General features: G+C 46.5%; 1 protein-coding gene across 1 annotated transcript; it reads left to right on the top strand.

The window, feature by feature from the left end:
- The first annotated feature begins 11,472 nt into the window (after window positions 1–11,472).
- LOC125339710 lies at window positions 11,473–16,360 on the top strand. Its single transcript, XM_048330969.1, is given in 5 exon segments — window positions 11,473–11,839; window positions 11,842–12,509; window positions 12,567–15,133; window positions 15,215–15,750; window positions 15,753–16,360. Coding segments are annotated over 5 exon segments (4,746 nt in total).
- Window positions 16,361–19,273: the final 2,913 nt, after the last annotated feature.

Here is a 19,273-nt window from a genome sequence, read left to right as displayed (position 1 = left end):
CTCTTGCTAGGTTTCCTAAAGGAGTTTTGAACACAAAATACCCAAGATTGTTAGCATGGGATAAATATCCCTTTAATAGTTACATATGTACATACATTAAATCATTAGCACCTCTTTTTCCTCTTCCTTACTGGATTTTTACTTGGTGCTTTCTCTTGTTTGCACTGACGGTCTGAGTTCTGTGAATAAAGTAAAGTAACAGCTCAAAGAAAACAAAACAAGGTGCTTAGAAAGTATATTAAATAGCAATTATAATTTTCTCTAAGATGCATGTATACTTTTTAAATTATAAATAAATGCCCAAATGTCAACATACCCAGCATTTTCAAAAACGTTTCACAAGTGCCTACATATCCAGTGTGTTTTTAATTTGCTCAATAGAATATATTCATATTTTTGTTTTTTGAAAATGTAATATTTCCAGTAGACTCCTGCTTTCAAAGCTTTGTCCCCAGTGGACTGGGCTGTTGTGGAACACTTGTAGACTTCTGGGTAGAGGAAACAGGTCATTTTGGTTATGTCCTTGAAGGCTCTGCCAGGAATCTCTTGGGCTCTCCCTCCTCCTCCCTCCCCTCCTGCTCTCCTCCCTGTCTTCTCTCTGTCCTTTTCAGTGTCTCCCTCAGCCTCCTTCCTGGCTGCTTGGAGGTGTGGTAATTCTCTGCTCCATTTTCCCACTGTGGTCATGTTGTGTGCAGTGCATGTGTCTCAGGAACCCAGAGAAGAATTCTTTGAAGTAATGAGTCAAAATAAATCCTTTGTCCCTTAAATTGTCCGTGTCCGGAATTTTTATTCCAGTGATGGGAATCAACACCAAGGTGAAAAAAGTTTACAAAAGCAGGAATCCAATTAGCAGTGGGTGCCTTGCTGATGAGCACCAAGTGTCTGGTGGTAAAGAAGGGAAGAGATAGGGGGATGAGGTGGGGCAGAGGGGGGGATGTCTCAGGAGGAGTGGCCACCAATCTCTCAATGTGGCATTGGAGGAGTTAGCGAGTTTGGAGTGGGGGCTGGGCTCTCCGTTCTTAGCTAAAGCTCATATTCTCCAAAACTCTGATGCTCAGGAAGTGACGGGGAGTCGTGCTCAAGTCCTCATCAGACTCAGCAAGCTGCCCTCTCGCTGGGTGGTGCACAAGACTGTAACAGAACACTCCACCCTCCCTGCCGGCAGACCAACAAACCCTACATTTACAAAAGTTGAGTGGATATATGCAAGTACCTTTCCCAGCGGCTGACTTTGTCTGGGTCTTCTTGAAATGTTCTTCTGAATTACAGGTACTCTACTCATAAGTCCCTGGTTTCAGCTGCAGTATAATAAATTCACCTGAGTTGGAGACAACAATCAAGTCAAAGGCATAAATTTTGAGCTTGGTGCTGGTGACTCACACTTGTAATCCTTGCTCCTATTTTTGTTGTTGTTGCCAGTCCTGGGGCTTGAACTTAAGGCCTGAGCACTGTCGCTAAGCTTCTTTGTGATCAACGCTAGCACTCTACCTTTTGAGCCACAGCGCCACATCTGGCCTTTTCTCTTTATGTGGTGCTGAGGGATCGAACTTGCGCTTTGTGCATACTATGCAAGCACTCTACCGCCAAGCCACATTCCTAGCCATTAATCCTAGCTTAAGAGGCTGAAAAATGAAGACAGAGGTTTAAAGGCATCACAGGCAGGAAAGTCCATGCGACTTTTATCTCCATAAACCACTCAAAAGTCGCAAATTGTGCAGTGGCTCAAAGTGGTAGAGAAGTAGCCTTAGAGGAAAATTGCTCAAGGGACAGTTATGTAGCATTATGTAGCAAAAGAAAAATGAATTTGCTAAACATCCAAAAATCTGTGAACATTTGTGCTTTCATGCAGAAATCTGAAAATCAGCTGTGCACCCATGGCTCACACTTGTAATCCTAGCTACTAAGGAGGCTGAGATCTGAGGATGGAGGTTCAAAGCCAGCCCAGGTATGAATGTCTCTGAGACTCTTATTTCCAATTAGACACCAGAAAACCGGAAGTGGCACTGTGGCGCAAGTGGTAGAGCACTAACATTGAGTTGAAGAGCCAGGGACAGTGCCCAGGCCCAGAGTTCAAGCCATCCTCCCCAAATAGAAATTTAAAATTCACTCAAGGGCCAAATTTTGAAGAAGGCCTGTCCTCGTATTATTCCATGCAGAATAGACCCATAGCACATGGAAACTAGCATTCTAAGCTGTCTTCTTCCAGCCCCTGCACAGAACTCTGGTTTTTAAAGAATTTTGTGGACTAGTGGTAAGGATTTTGTCTTTTTACTCTTTACCCAATGCTTGAATTTGGATCACTGGGCCTTTTTTCAATCACCTATTTGGATACCATACAAATATCGACTAAGTTTTTCTGCAAAAGACAATATCTGGGCTGGGAATAAGGCCTAGTGGTGGAGTGCTTGCCTCGTATACATGAAGCCCTGGGTTCCTTTCCTCAGCACTACATATATAGAAAAAGCCAGAACTGGCAAAAAAGAGAAAATAAAGACAACATCTCAGTTTTGTTTTGTTTTGTTGCCAGTCCTGGGCTTAGGACTCAGGGCCTGAGCACTGTCCCTGCCTTCTTTTTGCTCAAGGCTAACACTCTGCCACTTGAGCCACAGCGCCACTTCTGGCCATTTTCTATATATGTGGTGCTGGGGAATCAAACCCAGGGCGTCATGTATATGAGGAGAACACTCTTGCCACTAGGCCATGTTCCCAGCCAACATCTCAGTTTTGAATTGTGTTTTCCATTGCTGGTCCAGAACACATAGTTCTGTTCCAAAATGCATTTCACTTTCAGAGTACTTGCAATGTTTCCAAAAACAATCTAAAGCAGGTCTCAGAGCATATGTAGATAACACATAGTTTCAGGATATCTGAGCCTCTCTGTAGTCATTTGGCTTTATTTACGTGCAGGCCTTGTCCATGTTTCTTTAGAAGCTGGAATTCCTTCTACTCTCTTGACGGTAGGTGGCAATCATTCTACATTTCTGCTTTCAATTTGGAGCCATAAAAGGTGTTGTAGAATAAGTAATGAAGAAAATGGCTACCGGTTTCCTTAAAGAATCATTAATAGCGTTGTAATTTCTCAATGTAATGCCTTAAAATTCCTCAGCTTCTCTCCTCTGCCCAGTGGAATTCCGTGGCAAGGCACGATCGGGTTGACTGGCACTCCCCAGCCATGCTGATTGTATCTTAGGGAGGCACAGATGGCTCAGGGCACCCAATGCCAAGGGCTAACACAATTACTCTGTAAGTGTGTGCACACTTCTCTATGTATAAAAGTCTCATGCCAAGTCATCACAGAAAACATGGCTTCCTGGGGCCCCCAGGCAGATGGAGCCCTCCGGAATTTCCCATGGGTTGAGGGTACCTTGCTCCTGACCTGTCTCCAATTCACTGGCAACAAGCCAGAGCTGGAGCCGTGGTTCAGCCCTGAGTGACAAAGCTAAGGGACCGTGCCTAGGCTCTGACTTCAGCACACACGAGAAGAAGACAAAGTTTATTGCCATCAAGTCAGACGAGTGCTAATGTCATCTTTGAAGAGCTATTTAACACATTTCAAAACATCACATAGTCGTTTTCTTCAGATTTCGTTATGAGTCTACGTGGAGCCAGTTTAACCAAGCAGGGCAGGAAAGGAGTTCCTTGCAGCAGAGATGAGAGCTTGTGCCCTTGCAGGAGAAGCAGGTCTCTTTTGATGACAATGGTCTGGGGAAGACACTGTGCTGTGTTTGGAAACATGGACTCCAAGGCTGGGCAAGTCAGGGCAAAGAACAAGTTCCAATTTTGTGTGGCACCGATAAGGCAAGAATCAAAGCACTATGAGAGGGCTTTTGTAGGTGACCATTTCTTAACGTGTTGAAGCAATTTCCTCATGCAGATATTCGCCTTTGTTCCTAAGGGTTGCATCTACAGGACAGCCCTCTGTTCTATCTGCTTCCAGAACACTATGTTTAGACATGTTCTGAGAATGTAAGACTAGAACCTAGAAGATGGAATATGTGGATAACTAACACAATAACTGCCTGATATTTTTCATCAGATTTCCTGTGGTAAGGAGATTGAACTTTATGACTTTGGGGTGCACTGCTGCTTGAGTAAGCCATGAATTGATACATATTTACTGTAACTAACCAGAGTGAATTCGTCCTGTTACTCCTTATGTAACCAACTTGAGTTTTGATAGGCTCTCTTTCTTGCTGAAACTTGACATTATAGATCATACTGGAGATGGAAGATATTCTAAGTATTTCCTAGCTGTGAGGATGAGGGAGAACGAGAGAGTTTTATTGACAGGGCCGGGTTACTTTTTTTTTTTTTTGGCCAGTACTGGGGCTTGAACTCAGGGCCTGAGCACTGTCCCTGGCTTCTCTTTGCTCAAGGGTAGCACTCTGCCACTTGAGCCACAGCGCCAGTTCTGGCCGTTTTCTGTATATGTGGTGCTGGGGAATTGAACCCAGGGCCTCATGTATGTGAGGCAAGCACTCTTGCCACTAGGCCATATCCCTAGCCCCAGGGCAGGGTTACTTTTGGAGCAGTACATGTTAGGGTCTAGCAGGGAATCCATTTGTTATGCAGGTCAACCTCTTCCTATGCAGACATCAGAATCTTGGTAGAACAGTTTGGTGTGAAGCCAAAACTCTGTTGAAAGCCTGGGCTACAGCTTTAGAACTCACTCAGTCCCCGAATACCCGTCTAAATTTTATTTCCTGTTCCTTTTTATCTATTTTTCTCATGTAATGAACATGTAATGTCTCTGAGAGATGGGACAGAAAGACAAATCCGATGACTATTTCCATCGGGGAAAAGCTGGTAGCTGAGGAAGGGTGTTTCCATCTAACATGAAAATATGCATCAACATAACATCAAGCAGCTCAAATTTGTGAGGTGCAAGAGAAAACCCAGAGAGCTTTGCTCCTAGGACGTCACCAGCATTGTGGAGCATCTTCTGTTTCACTCTTGCAGGAAGTGCCTAGTTCTTCCAGTACACTCTTTTCTTACAACAGAACGGCTTCAGCTCAGATCTGCAGCCCGCGATCCTGACTTTCAAGGTAAGGCATTCCGCTTCACAGCGCCCATCCATTTTCATACAGCGCAGTCTTCTATAAGCTCCTTCCCTGGCTGTGTGAAGGAAGCGGTTGGTCATGAGTTACTAGAAAGCGAAGCAAAGCTGTGTCACCAGTCTCCCATCAGAATTCCTCTCACATAGGCATCAGAAGATCAGGAATGTATGGATTACCTGAATACATCGGTCTGAGCTCAGACCTCCAGGAAAATAAGGGCAGTATCATTACTAGTAAATTAGGAAAAATTAAAAACTCTTCATTCCCAAAAAATCAAACGTGCATTTTATATGCAAACAGGTATAATTATGGTTATGTTATACTAATAGAATAATTCTAAACAATCTGTTCCAAAAAAATATTTCCAAGCTGGGTGCCGGTGGCTCACACCTGTAATCCTAGCTACTCAGGAGGATGAGATCTAAGGATCACAGTTCTAAGCCAGCCAAGGCAGGAAAGTCTGTGAGACTCTTATTTCCAATAAACTACTCAGAAAAAGTGTGAGGACAGTCTGTGGCTCAATTGGTAGAGCACTAGCCTTGAGCTGAAGAGCTCAGGAGCAGCAGCCAGGCCCAGAGTTCAAGCCCCAGGGTGATCAAATGAATTCCAAATTTAATGTGTCTGATATAGAGAAAAATGTACTTCTGTGCAATTTATATTACAGGCAGATAAATGATAGATCATGCACATTGCACTATGTTTGTGGAGTTTTATATACAAAGCAAAAATAAATGCATGCTTGTCTGCCCCATGCTGTTCTGCAAAGTCATGTCCTACATCTTCTGAGCCAGCCTGTCAAGCACCCTACCAATCAGCCATGCCGGCAACAGGGCTGACACCAGACCAAGCCCCAGCAAGACTCGGTGAGGAGTTCCTCACACAGCACATGCAACTCACTGTTTTGTTTTGTTTTTTTTGACTCTCACTTTTCAGTCCCTTTCACTCTTCAGTTTCTTTACCATACCACGTTAGTTTCCCTGTTCTTTATTCTAACAAACAGCTCTGTTAGTCTTCACCACGGTCATGTATGGGAAAAGAAACTTCTTTCCCTAAACAAGTGTAGAGTTGATGACTCCACCGATTGAGCACTAAAGATTAGCTCCAGCTGTAACCCTCCCTGACCCCCACCCAGAGAATGGTCTAATTATTCCGAGAAATGTACCTGGTCTTACTGAACACTAGCTTGTAACAGGAACAGCTGCAGGCTAAAGACTGGAAAGGGCTGTAACCACTGGACCCCACCCGGAATATACCAAACTTTCTGAGAAATGTAATTATCACCTCAGTTCCTGGAAAATCCACAGAATATACCTTGGCCAGACACCTGCTTCCCACCTTGTGTAACAGCCCTGACACAGGTTTGAACTTGTTCTGAAGGACTAAGACAACTCCATCTATATCTTACTATCCGGAGCCAGATTTCTTGGACAGTTTACAGGGCTGCTGGAAGCAACTTAGTCTAGAATACAATTCCTGGGTGAAAAGAGAGCCCTTTACAGCTATAACCTTAAGTATATTAGTAGGAGCCAGCTTACGACTAGGTACAGGAGTAGCCTCCCTCATCCAACAGAGAGGATATTATCATGACCTACGGATGGCCATAGATGAGGATATCAAGAAAATAGAAGAATCCATCTCTCACCTCCAGGAATCCCTTACATCCTTATCAGAAGTAGTTCTCCAGAATAGGAGAGGGCTAGACTTACTGTTTCTACAGCAAGGAGGACTTTGCACTGCATTGGGAGAAGAGTGTTGTTTCTATGTTGACCATTCAGGAATAGTAAAAGATAACATGTCCAAAGTCAGAGAAGGATTAGAAAAGAGACATAGAGAATATGAGTCAAAACAAGGCTGGTTTGAAAGATGGTTTAATTCTTCCCCATGGCTTACTACTCTCATATCACTTTGTTGGGACCCCTGGTGATTATCATTGTCCTACTAACTTTCGGGCTTTGCATCCTAAATAGATTACTCCAATTCATGAACGACAGACTAAACACCATACAGTTAATGGTGCAATGGAGCAGGTACATACCTGTTCCAGAAAGAGAATTGTTAAGTTTGACTCTTAAGTCTGAAACACAGGATTGTGCTTCATGCCCATAACTCTAGGGGGGAATGAAGGACTAAGACAACTCCATCTTGAAAGAAATAGCAACCATCTTGTTGTTTGTGTTAAGCTAGGAATGACCCAACACATACATAAAATCCGGGAAATAACTTGTTTATGGTGAAACTAGCCCGGCATTGTACAGATTCCAGGAATAAAGTTGATTGTGTGGATGTTTACGCCGAAACCAATAGGTCATAAAACCCATTTCCCAGATGGCCCAACTGGTTTGGGAACGTTCGGGTCACACTGACCGCCTTGGAATGTCCGTAGACCAATTATAGAAGTGTGGAATGTCCTCTGATCAAATTTTAGAAGCCCCTAGCCCCGAGCCAATCAGATTTGTCCTCGCACCCCAACCCTGCTTGCACCTGGTTTATGTAACTTTGTGATTTTTTCCTTTAAATACCCATGTAAAACTCTGCTCGTGGCCTTCCTCCTAACCTCCGCTGCGTCGGTGTGTAGGACGAGGTCCGGGCTGCAGCTCGCCTAATAAAGCCTTGCCTTGCTTTTGCATTTCGGAACGTCTGGCTCTCGGTGGTCTCTTGGTGGTCTGCGAGGACTTGGGCATAACAGTTCCACTGTATATAAACCCTGAGTTTTCTTTACTCGGGGCTCTCAGTTCCTGCAAGTTCTGTGAGCCCCAGCATGCTCGTCCTACAATACACCCTTTGCTTTTGCATGAGAACGTCTCTTGGTGTCCTCCATTCCGCAGATGCGCTTCTCGACCCTTTCAATCATTCCCATGTAGAGAGGAAATTGCAGCCCAAAGTTCAGCTTGTGAGGATCAGAATTAAGATTCCAACCCAGGTGATTTGCGCTGCTATCGATCATCAGATGTAGTCCCAGCTCTGAGCCTCTCGGATCATCAGGGCAGTGGCGACCATAACGAGTGGTCCAGTGGTGGTTAGTACTGGGTTCTTATCAAACACCAACTGCTCAGTTTTAAGGAAAGCATGTGATTCAACATCTACTTCTATGCCAGAGCCAGCCTGCAGCGAAAAGGGAATCCTGACTGAGGGGGTCGAGGATTAAAGAAAAAGGAAACATACAAGACCAAAGAAAAAAGACGTGAGGCCAAGATGGGGTACAGGAGGTCTGCAGCCTCAGATTGTAACTCAAGACTGCATCCCGGTTTATTCTTAACTTCCAGGATCGATGCAGTTTGAAAACCAGGAAACAGCATAAGCTTAAAATTCCAGAACACAATAAGGTTGAAGTTAGCAATACCCGACATAGCTAAGACAGGGTGCGGTTGGTTAACATAAGAATGGACTCCAGAGCAACACCTGATGATAGCTAAGACAGGATGAGTTTGGTTACCACAAGAATGGACTCATGGCAGACATAATAAAGCATTTCTGATTTTCCATTAAGCCATGTCCTTGCACGTCCTTGAAAACACAGCCAGAGGTCAGGAAGAATTTAGCTGCAAGTTTGGCTCCTGACACTTCTTCACATAATCTGTAGTCCTGTAAGGAACTGATGGAGAAGACAGCCCCAAATGTCTTCCTCTTACCTTAACCGACTGTCTCCCATCTGTGGAAAGAGACTACAGACAGATATTTAGTCCCTGATGTTTAAGCGAGGGCTTCAAGCATGCCGACACCCATCTCTGCATGTCCTTTAGTGCTTGGTCCTTGCTTTCAAAAGGTCACTGCGAATACCACTCCTCAGGACATTTTCTGGAACTCTTAGGTAGAACCAAACTCCCATTTCTGTGGCTTTTCTTTATGCTTTGTATCTTGTATGAAATTTTTGCTGCACTAGAGAATTGGTGTATCATTTACATATTCATACCTTTAAAACTTACTGAGTGTGGGGCTGGGGATATAGCCTAGTGGCAAGAGTGCCTGCCTCGGATACACGAGGCCCTAGGTTCGATTCCCCAGCACCACATATACAGAAAACGGCCAGAAGCGGCGCTGTGGCTCAAGTGGCAGAGTGCTAGCCTTGAGCGGGAAGAAGCCAGGGACAGTGCTCAGGCCCTGAGTCCAAGGCCCAGGACTGGCCAAAAAAAAAAAACCAAAAAACTTACTGAGTGTGTTTTCCTTGGAATCCATTTTTTTTTTCTCACAAGCAGAAATAATAGTATTGAAGAGCTAAAGTAAACCCCATTTTCAGGCAACCCCTGTTTTGTTGTCTGTTTAAACTATGAGTAACCCAGGCCACCAATTATCCTGGCTAGCAGGACAAGCTTATTAGGACCCAGAAGTTCAGGAAACTCCCTGCTTAATTCTAACTGCCTGGGAATGCTTAACTCTAACCGCCCTGGAATACCTCGAGCCCTGAGCCAATCAGATTTGTACCCATATCCTAGTATGGCCTGAACACCTGATGCTGTAACATTGTTTTTTTGCCTTTGTAAATCCTGTGAAATCTCAGCTCGGGGCTTCCTCCTAACCTCCACTGTGTCTGTGGGTAGGAAGAGGCCCTACCTACAGCTCCCCTGAAAAAAGCCTTGCTTTTGCATTTTGGAATGTCTGGCTCTCAGTGGTCTTCTTGTGACTTGGGAATAACAAACAAGTATATTTAACTTGAAGCAATTAGAGGCAAAGACTTTGAAGGACTAAGACAACTCCATCTTGAAAGGAATAGCAACCATCTTGTTGTTTGTGTTAAGCTAGGAATGACCCAACACATACATAAAACCCGGGAAATAACTTGTTTATGGTGAAACTAACCAGGCATTGTACAGATTCCAGGAATAAAGTTGTTTGTGCGGATGTTTATGCCGAAACCAATAGGTCATAAAACCCATTTCCCAGATGGCCCAACCAGTTTGGGAGTGTTCCAGTCACACTGACCACCCTGGAATGTCCATCGATCAATTTCAGAATCCCCTAGCCCCGAGCCAATAAGATTTGTCCTCGCACCCCAACCCTGCTTGCACCTGGTTTGTGTAATTTTGTGGTTTTTCCCTTTAAATACCCATGTAAAACTTTGCTCAGGGCCTTCCTCCTAACCTCCGCTGCGTCGGTGTGTAGGACGAGGTCCGGGCTGCAGCTCGCCTAATAAAGCCTTGCCTTGCTTTTGCATTTCGGAACGTCTGGCTCTCGGTGGTCTCTTGGTGGTCTGCGAGGACTTGGGCATAACAGTTGGGGGCTCGTCCGGGATCCCCAAAGACCCCCGAGACCCCAGACCCTGAAGGTAAGAAACAGTGCTGTTAATTTGTCTTGTCTTGCCCCTTGTCTGTGTGCGTGTTTCACTTTCATTTTCTTGTTGGAAGCCGGTTATTCCACCTTGTACTTTTTCTTTGTCTTTTTTTTTAGGGGCCTGTCGAGCGGATGCGCTCATCGACAACCCTGGGGGAACTGGGAGACGTCCCAGGTCCTCCATCCTTGAAGGGGGACCCTGGAGCCCCGCCTTGATACTTGTAGGGCGCAAATCAGTCCGGTTCCTAGCCGGCACTGACCAAGAGGGTCTCCTCACCGAGGCTCAGTCCGCCCACCTTGAACTTGAGTCCACTCCTTCTGCACCATTGCAGGAGGTAGGGGGACAACTTGGGAGATCTCCAAAACATACTAGTAACTTGTTATTTTCTCAGGCCTGTGTATTTGGTACCTTCTCTGTTATTGTAATTGTTGTGTTTTTCGTAGCCGTCTGGATTGAACACCTGACCAGAGCCATGGGTAATGTGCCATCTAGCCCCCTAGAATTAACCTTAGCCCATTGGAAGGAGGTTAAGGAAATTCCTCATAATCAAAGTGTGACTGTTAAGAAAGAAAAGTGGATAAGTTTATGTGAATCAGAATGGGCCACCTTTGGGGACGCCGAGTGGCCTCCTGAAGGGAGTTTGATATAGTTAAAATTGCACTTTTACAGGGCTGGGGATATGGCCTAGTGGCAAGAGTGCTTGTCTCGTATACATGAGGCCCTGGGTTCAATTCCCCAGCACCACATATATAGAAAATGGCCAGAAGTGGCGCTGTGGTTCAAGTGGTAGGGTGCTAGCCTTGAGCAAAAAGAAGCCAGGGACAGTGCTCAGGCCCTGAGTCCAAGCGCCAAGACTGGACAAAAAAACAAAAACAAAAAAACAAAACAAAACAAAAAACCAAAATTGCACTTTTGCAGGTCAAAATCTATAATGTGCTTAGCGGGCATCCAGACCAAGTCCCTTATATAATCACTTGGAGGGCACTGGTTGAAGAGGATGGCCCCGCCTGGGTGCATGATTTCTTGTCCCCAGCCTCTTCTCTCATCCAGGTATTCACTAACAAGACACAGGGAGAAGAAAAAGCAGAGAAGAAAGAAACCACCAAAGAAGAAATGAAGCCGCGTCCACCTGTCTTCCAAGGGGGAAACATGGAGGAAGAAATCTTTCCTTCACCATACTCTCCTCTCCAACCCTTCTCGCCTGAAATACAGGAGGAAGATGAAGATGCAGAAGAGAACATGCCACCAGCCCCCTCTGCACCAGAGGGTCCTGCCCAGTCAACCTGTCGGCGCCGAGGAATTACGCCTCCCCACAACTCCACTGCCCTTCCCCTTCGCCCCGTAGGTCCCGTAGATGAAAATGGCCAACAGCAACTCCAGTACTGGCCGTTTGCCACTAGTGACCTATACAACTGGTGTACCCAAAACGCCCCCTTTTCTGAAAAACCCCAAGACTTGATTTGTTTGCTTGAAACTGTCCTTTTCACTCACCAGCCCACTTGGGACGATTGTAACCAGCTTTACAGGTTCTTTTCACCACCGAGGGGAGGAGTCGCATCCGAGAGGCGGCCCGAAAACTTGTCCCCGGCCCAACCGGAGCGCCCCTCACAGAACCTACCTCAATCGCAGTCTCCTTTCCTGAGACTCGACCAACATGGGAGTACAACACGGCTGAAGGTAGGGAACGACTCCTCATCTACCGCCAGGCTCTGTTGGCAGGTCTCAAGGCGGCGGCTCGCCGACCTACTAATATGGCCAAAGTCTATGATGTGAGGCAGGGAGAAAATGAAAGTCTGGCAGCATTTCTCGAACGGCTCATAGAAGCCTTTAGCCAGTACACTCCCTACGATCTTGAAACTCAGGAATCCGCTCAGATTGTTATGTTCACCTACATAAATCAAGCTGCCCCGGACATAAAGCGAAAGCTACAGACAATAGACAGGCTTGGTGAAAAATCTGTTAGGGACTTAGTAGCAGTGGCGGAGAAGGTCTATAACAAAAGGGAGACAGAGGAGCAGAGACAGGAGTGAAAGGACAGGGAACGTGAAGCTGAACGTGAAAGGAGAGATAGGGAAAAAGAAAAGAATTTGGCTAGAATCCTGGAGCAGCAACAAGCACAACAGACTAGAATTTTAGCACAGCAACAAGCCCAGCACAGAAGAGATATTAGAGAAATCTTAACCTCTGTGCAACCTGGAAACTTTAGATGATCCTCGTCTCCTACCAGAGAACGAAAATTCAAGCCTCGTCCTAGAAAACCTAGAGTAGGAGAAAACCAGTGTGCCTATTGCAAGGAGAGAGGACATTGGCTCAGGGACTGCCCAGAACTAGCCAGAAAGGAGGAGATAAAACAAAAAGTAGGATCCAGAGTGTTGCCAGCCTTAGAGCTAGCTGAAGACAGTGACTGGGGGAGTCGGGGCTCAGACCCCCTCCCTGAGCCTAGGGTAACTTTGAAAGTGGAGGGGAACCCAGTCACATTCATGGTGGATACGGGAGCAGAAAACTCAGTACTAGTAGCCCCGAGGGGGCCGATGTCCGCTAAAACAACATGGGTGCAAGGTGCAACTGGCACCAAACCCTATAAATGGACTACCCGAAGAACAGTGGACCTAGGAGTGGGCCGGGTAACCCACTCATTTCTAGTCATTCCTGACTGCCCCTACCCATTGCTTGGACGTGACCTCTTAACAAAAATGAAGGCTCAGATACAATTCACCAGTGATGGAGCTTTGGTAACAGACTCAAGCTGGAAGCCTGTAAATATATTAGTCACTAGCAAACTAGAAGAGGAGTACAGGCTATACCAGCATCTCAAGCCTGAGTCTCCAGAAAATGAGTGGTTATAGGTGTTTCCCCAGACATGGGCAGAAACTGGGGGGATGGGACTGGCAAAACATCGTCCTCCAATCTTTGTGGAACTCAAAGCTGGGGCTGACCCAGTAAAAGTTCACCAGTACCCCATGTCACTAGAAGCAAAGAGTGGGATCACCCCCCACATCAGAAAATTGTTAGAATCGGGAATCCTAAAACCCATCCAGTCAGCCGGGAACACTCCACTACTGCCTGTCAAAAAGCCTAACTCCAATGACTATAGACCAGTACAGGACTTGAGAGAAGTAAACAAAAGAGTAATGGACATTCATCCAACCGTTCCAAATCCATATACTTTGCTGAGTTCCTTACCACCAAGCCACGTGTGGTATACTGTGCTAGATTTAAAGGATGCCTTTTTTAGCCTGCCCTTAGCCCCACAGAGCCAAAATTATTTTGCATTCACCTGGCATGACCCTGAAATCGGGATAAGCGGCCAACTGACCTGGACTAGGCTGCCTCAAGGATTCAAGAATTCGCCCACCATCTTCGATGAAGCACTGCATGAAGACCTGAGTGAGTACCTCTCTAAAAATCCTGAGATAAGCCTGTTGCAATATGTGGATGACTTGTTGATAGCTGCCCCAGACAAAATCAGCTGCCTGAAAGGGACAGCTAGGCTCTTAAAGACTCTTGGCAATCTAGGCTACAGGGCCTCTGCTAAAAAGGCACAGATTTGCAAACCTAAAGTCACCTATCTGGGTTTCATACTAAAAGAAGGCAAGCGTTGGCTGTCAGATGCATGAAAAGAGACTGTGCTAAAAATTCCTGTGCCCAAGTCAGCCAGGCAAGTCAGAGAGTTCCTAGGAACAGCGGGCTTTTGCCGGCTGTGGATACCTGGGTTCGCTGAAATGGCCAAGCCCTTGTATGAAGCCACCAAAAATGTCCCAGAATTCCATTGGACTGAACAAATGCAAAAGGCCTTTGAGGCAGTTAAGAAAAGCCTCCTAGAAGCCCCTGCCTTAGGCCTACCTGATGCGAATAAACCATTCACCCTATTTGTGGCTGAAAATAAAGAGATAGCAAAAGGGGTGCTCACCCAGCCAATTGGGCCTTGGAAAAGACCGGTCGCCTACTTATCCAAGAAATTGGATCCTGTTGCTGCTGGGTGGCCCCCGTGCTTGAGAATAATAGCCGCAGTGGCCCTCTTAGGAAAAGATGCAGACAAATTGACCTTGGGACAAAACCTGACTGTGGCCACTCCACACGCTCTGGAAGGGGTGCTAAAACAACCACCCGACCGATGGATGAGCAATGCCCGCATGGTCCATTACCAAACCTTGTTACTTAACCCCATGCGTATCAGTTTCTGCATACCGACAGCATTAAACCCAGTTACCTTGTTGCCGGATCCGGACCTGGAAGCGCCTCTGCATGATTGCGAGCAGATCCTGGCCCAAACACATATTCTCAGGCCTGACTTGCTGGACTCACCGCTACCGCAGGCCGAGCACACCTGGTTCACCGATGGCAGCAGCTTCATGCGAGAAGGAAAAAGGTATGCAGGCGCGGCAGTCACCACGGACACTGAGATAGTGTGGGCAGAGGCACTCCCCCAAGGAACTTCTGCACAGAGAGCAGAACTGGTGGCACTAACAAAAGCCCTACAAATGGGGAAAGGAAAGAGACTAAATATATACACGGACAGTCGGTATGCGTTTGCTACCGTACATGTTCACGGAGCTATCTACCAGGAGAGAGGGTTAATGACGGCTGAAGGAAAAACTGTTAAAAACAAGCAGGAGATTCTAAATCTCATTCGGGCTCTCTGGGAACCAGTCAAGATTGCTATCATGCATTGTCCAGGACATCAAAAGGGAGTTGATTTAGTGACTAAAGGAAATAACTTGGCAGACCAAGCAGCCAAGGAGGCGGCCCTCCAACCTAGAGCAGAAATATTAACCCTAGCAGATCCAGGGCCACGGACTCTGCCTTCTGTGCCCCAATATTCCCACGAAGACCTGGAATGGATTAGGAAAATTCCTATGGCCCACAAACCCCTGGACAGAGAAGGAAAAAGTGACTGGTGGAGAACTTGTGAAGGGAAACTTATCTTGACACAAGAACTAGGTAAGGGGGTTCTCAAGAGAATCCACCAGGCTTCCCATATGGGGACCCGAAGAATGCAGGACTTGCTTCGCCACTCAAAAGTAAAAATTAGACAGAGAAACCAAATTGTTGAGGACATTGTCAAAGGTTGCAAAGCCTGCCAGCTCACCAATGCAGCGGCTCAACCAATTATGAAAGGAAGCCGCCTTCATGGAGACAGGCCAGGTGTGTATTGGGAGGTAGACTTTACAGAAATTAAACCTGGAAGATTTGGATACAAATATTTTCTAGTTTTTGTAGACACCTTTTCAGGATGGGTTGAAGCTTATCTGATAAAACATGAAACTGCAAACGTGGTGGCCAAGAAGATCTTGGAAGAAATCTTACCCAGGTATGGCTTCCCATCCTCCAATGGGTCGTACAACAGACCGGCCTTCGTCTCAAAAGTAAGTCAGGGAGTAGCCACTGTACTGGGGACTGATTGGAAATTACATTGTGCTTATAGACCCAGAGTTCAGGGCAGGTAGAAAGAATGAATCGAACCCTAAAAGAGACCTGGACTAAATTGGCCCTAGAGACTGGCACAGATTGGGTGTCACTCCTTCCTTTTGCCTTATTTAGAGTAAGAAACTCTCCTTATCAGCTTGGCTTTACTACCTTTGAAATAATGTACGGGCACCCCCCGCCCATTGTTCCCAGCCTTCAGACTGAATTGCTTGCAGATTTAGATGATACTGAATTTCTATGTAAACTTAATCATTTACAGCTTGTGCATAAGAGTGTGTGGCCTCAACTTAAGGCACTACATGATTCTGCTTCTGTCCCTACCCCTCATTTATTTAGACCAGGGGACTGGGTGTTCTTTCGGAGACACAACCCAAACTGCTTAGAACCACGGTGGAAGGGACCCTACGTAGTGCTACTGACTACAACCACTGCCCTCAAGGTAGACGGCATTGCCGCCTGGGTTCACTACTCCCACGCCAAACCAGCTGATCCCTTCGCGTTGGACGAAGATTTCCGTGGAGAAACCTGGGAAGGCTCCAAACATCCAGACCAGCCACTCCGCCTTCGCCTCAAGAAACGAAAGTTAGACTGCATATTGCTACTATTATGATCATTTACTTTTTGCTTTCCTATTTTATTGTTCAAGTTAATGCTGATGCTAATCCTAACCCTCACCAGCCCTTCCAATTATCTTGGCAGATCACCCCAAGAGGGGGAAAACCCCTTATCTTAGCAACTAAAGAAGCTCCCTTAGGAACCTGGTGGCCAGACCTAATAGTGGACCTGTGCGACCTAGCTGCAGGCAGCTGGGACGTGCCAGATCACGATGACCCAAATCTAGATAAGCAACTTCCCGAGTGCAAGGAAAAAGAATCCTGTCTAATCTCGTGCAAATACAGCTCCTAACATGGGGATCTGGACATGGATGTGGCCACCCAAAGCTAAGAGCTGAACTGAGGGAAATGCCTTTCTATGTGTGTCCTAGAGATGGGAGAACTAGGGCAGATGAGAGAAGATGTGGGGGAGAAGCAGATTTCTTTTGTAAAAAGTGGGGATGTGAAACCACGGGACAAGCGCACTGGGACCCACACTCCAGCTGGGACCTAATCACCATAAAACGAAACCATACAGGAAAGGGTCTAGAAAAAGAAAATAGTCTTGCTTGTGATTGGGCTAACTGGTGGTTGGGACAAGGAGCCTGCACTAAATATAGATGTAACCCTCTAGTAATTAAATTTACCAAGAATGCTAAGACCTTCGGTGGGTGGACTAGAGGAAGGACATGGGGATTGAGATTGTACATGTCAGGGTATGACCATGGACTTACTTTCCAGCTCAAACTCATTATTAAACCTATGACAGATGTAGCAGTGGGACCCAACTTGGCCTTAAAGCCTCAGGACCACCTTGACAGGCCTGTTGTTAGGCCGACACCAGGCCGGACCCCATTTAGAGCCCCAGAACCCTCTCTTAATTTAACGCTGGCTCCAGGTACCAGACCCTCCTCCCCCATGTTTACCCTGGCCTATTTACCCCATAATAAGAACCTCCTAGTAAAGCTGATGCAGAAATCCTATATAATCTTAAACCATACTCAGCCCAATTTGACTAGATCTTGCTGGTTATGTTATGATGTTGCTCCACCCTATTATGAAGGAATTGCTGTCTCTGATAATGTGTCTCAAGCCAAGGAAGAAGAGTCTTGCAGGTAGAAGTCAAAAGTAGGGCTCACCCTAACTCGAATCACTGGTTCAGGCATGTGTATTGGAAAACCGGGGAAAGAAATGGCTCCTTTATGTAACCACATTATCAATCATAAATCAGCAAGTGGTTACTGGCTGCCTCCACAAGATGCTTGGTGGGCATGCTCTAAGTTGGGTCTAACCTCTTGTGTACATTCTGCTGTCTTAAAGGACGTTGAGGATTCCTGTGTGTTAGTACCTCATTAAGGGACACTGGGGACAGAGGTGCTCTTGGTGTGCTGAACAGCCTTGGGGGAGAACTGAGAGCGGGTGCTGGCCTGAACCCTCAGGGCCTCGGGAAGATGTGGTCACATAGTTCTGACCATAGAACGTTGTACAGTAGAAACACAACCTACACACACTTCGGGAGCAGGTGAAATCTTATGTAGTAAATTACAAGCAGAGGGGTTATAATGAGCAATGGTGTTAGATAGTGTTTCTGTCCCCAGGGTCGCAGTGGGAGCTCTGTTCTGTGTGAGCAGCATGCAATTTGATGGCCCTTCTGTGAATGAGGATTTGAGTCTGAAGCATGAGGAGCAGGAGACAGAGGCGATGTTAAAGAGTAAAGGGGTTTGCCCACAGGAGGAGGAGGTGAAAGGGAGCATGGGACCAGAGACCTGGCCAGGAATATTAGGGCTGTACACGGAGCCTCAGTGTTCCCACTGTGGGGCTCATGTTATTCTGTAGAAGACCGCAGTGTCTCAAACCTCACTGTGACAATGTACATTCTCCTTGTAAACAAATACCAGCCCCGAAGTTTACCAAATGGACTCGTATGCATTAAATGGAAGTTTTGAGCAGAATAATTAGATAATACTTAAAATACTTATTTTTTTTGGGGGGGGGGGCAATCCTGGGGCTTGGACTCAGGGCCTGAGCACTGTCCCTGGCTTCTTTTTGCTCAAGGCTAGCACTCTGCCGCTTGAGCCACAGCGCCACTTCTGGCCATTTTCTGAATATGTGGTGCTGGGGAATTGAACCCAGGGCCTCATGTATACGAGCCAAGCACTCTTGCCACTAGGCCATATCCCAAGCCCAGTTAGATATTTCTTAAGGATAAATATTTAGTTTTTAGTTCCCCCTTGGTGGTCATGGAGCCAAAGCTCAGGCCCTGAGCACTGTCCAGGACCTTTTGAGAGAGGCTAGTGTTGTATCACTTTCAGCCACTGCTCTGCTTCTGTTTTCCGGTGGCTATTTGGAGATGAGTTTTCACAGATAATTGGGGTCCTGATTGTCCCATCTGGTTCCCCTAGATTGTTTGCTTTGCTTATGTGTATCCACTTTTGTTAGGAGGGGCCCTAATCAATTTCACTGTTTCTGTTATTACTGACTACTGTCTCTGCTTCTGTATATCCGCTGGCTTCCATGTAAAGCACCCCGTGTGGTTTTCCCTGTCTAAACCCTGCTGAAAGAAGGCTGGCCTTGCACTCTGCTGCCCGCCCTGTGCAGTGTGGTCCTGAGATAGTAAAGGCTCCTCGCCCTGCATTTCTGAGTCAGTGGTGGTGTTTATAGAAATTGGGGACACATCAGTCTGGTCCTGAGAAGGAAGGAGGGGGGCCCGAGGGGAAGAAGAGGAGCCCATGGGGAAGGAAGAGCTCTGGAGAGGGCCACAGTGAGTAACAGGCCGGCAGCTGACAGAGGCTGTGTGAGAGAGAGGGCTGGAGGAGGAGGGGAAGGAGGAGTAGGATGACAGGGAGGATGAGGAGCTTGGCTGGGGTGGGGGGTGGGGGGGTGGGTGGCACCTCTGCTGAGGCTGAGGCTGAAGGGGGCCAATGGAGGTC

The sequence above is a fragment of the Perognathus longimembris genome, chromosome 21 (assembly GCF_023159225.1).
Source record: "Perognathus longimembris pacificus isolate PPM17 chromosome 21, ASM2315922v1, whole genome shotgun sequence".
Classification (NCBI taxonomy): domain Eukaryota; kingdom Metazoa; phylum Chordata; class Mammalia; order Rodentia; family Heteromyidae; genus Perognathus; species Perognathus longimembris.
The sequence above is the reverse complement of the archived record's forward strand: the minus strand, read 5'-3'. Positions and strand labels throughout refer to the sequence as shown.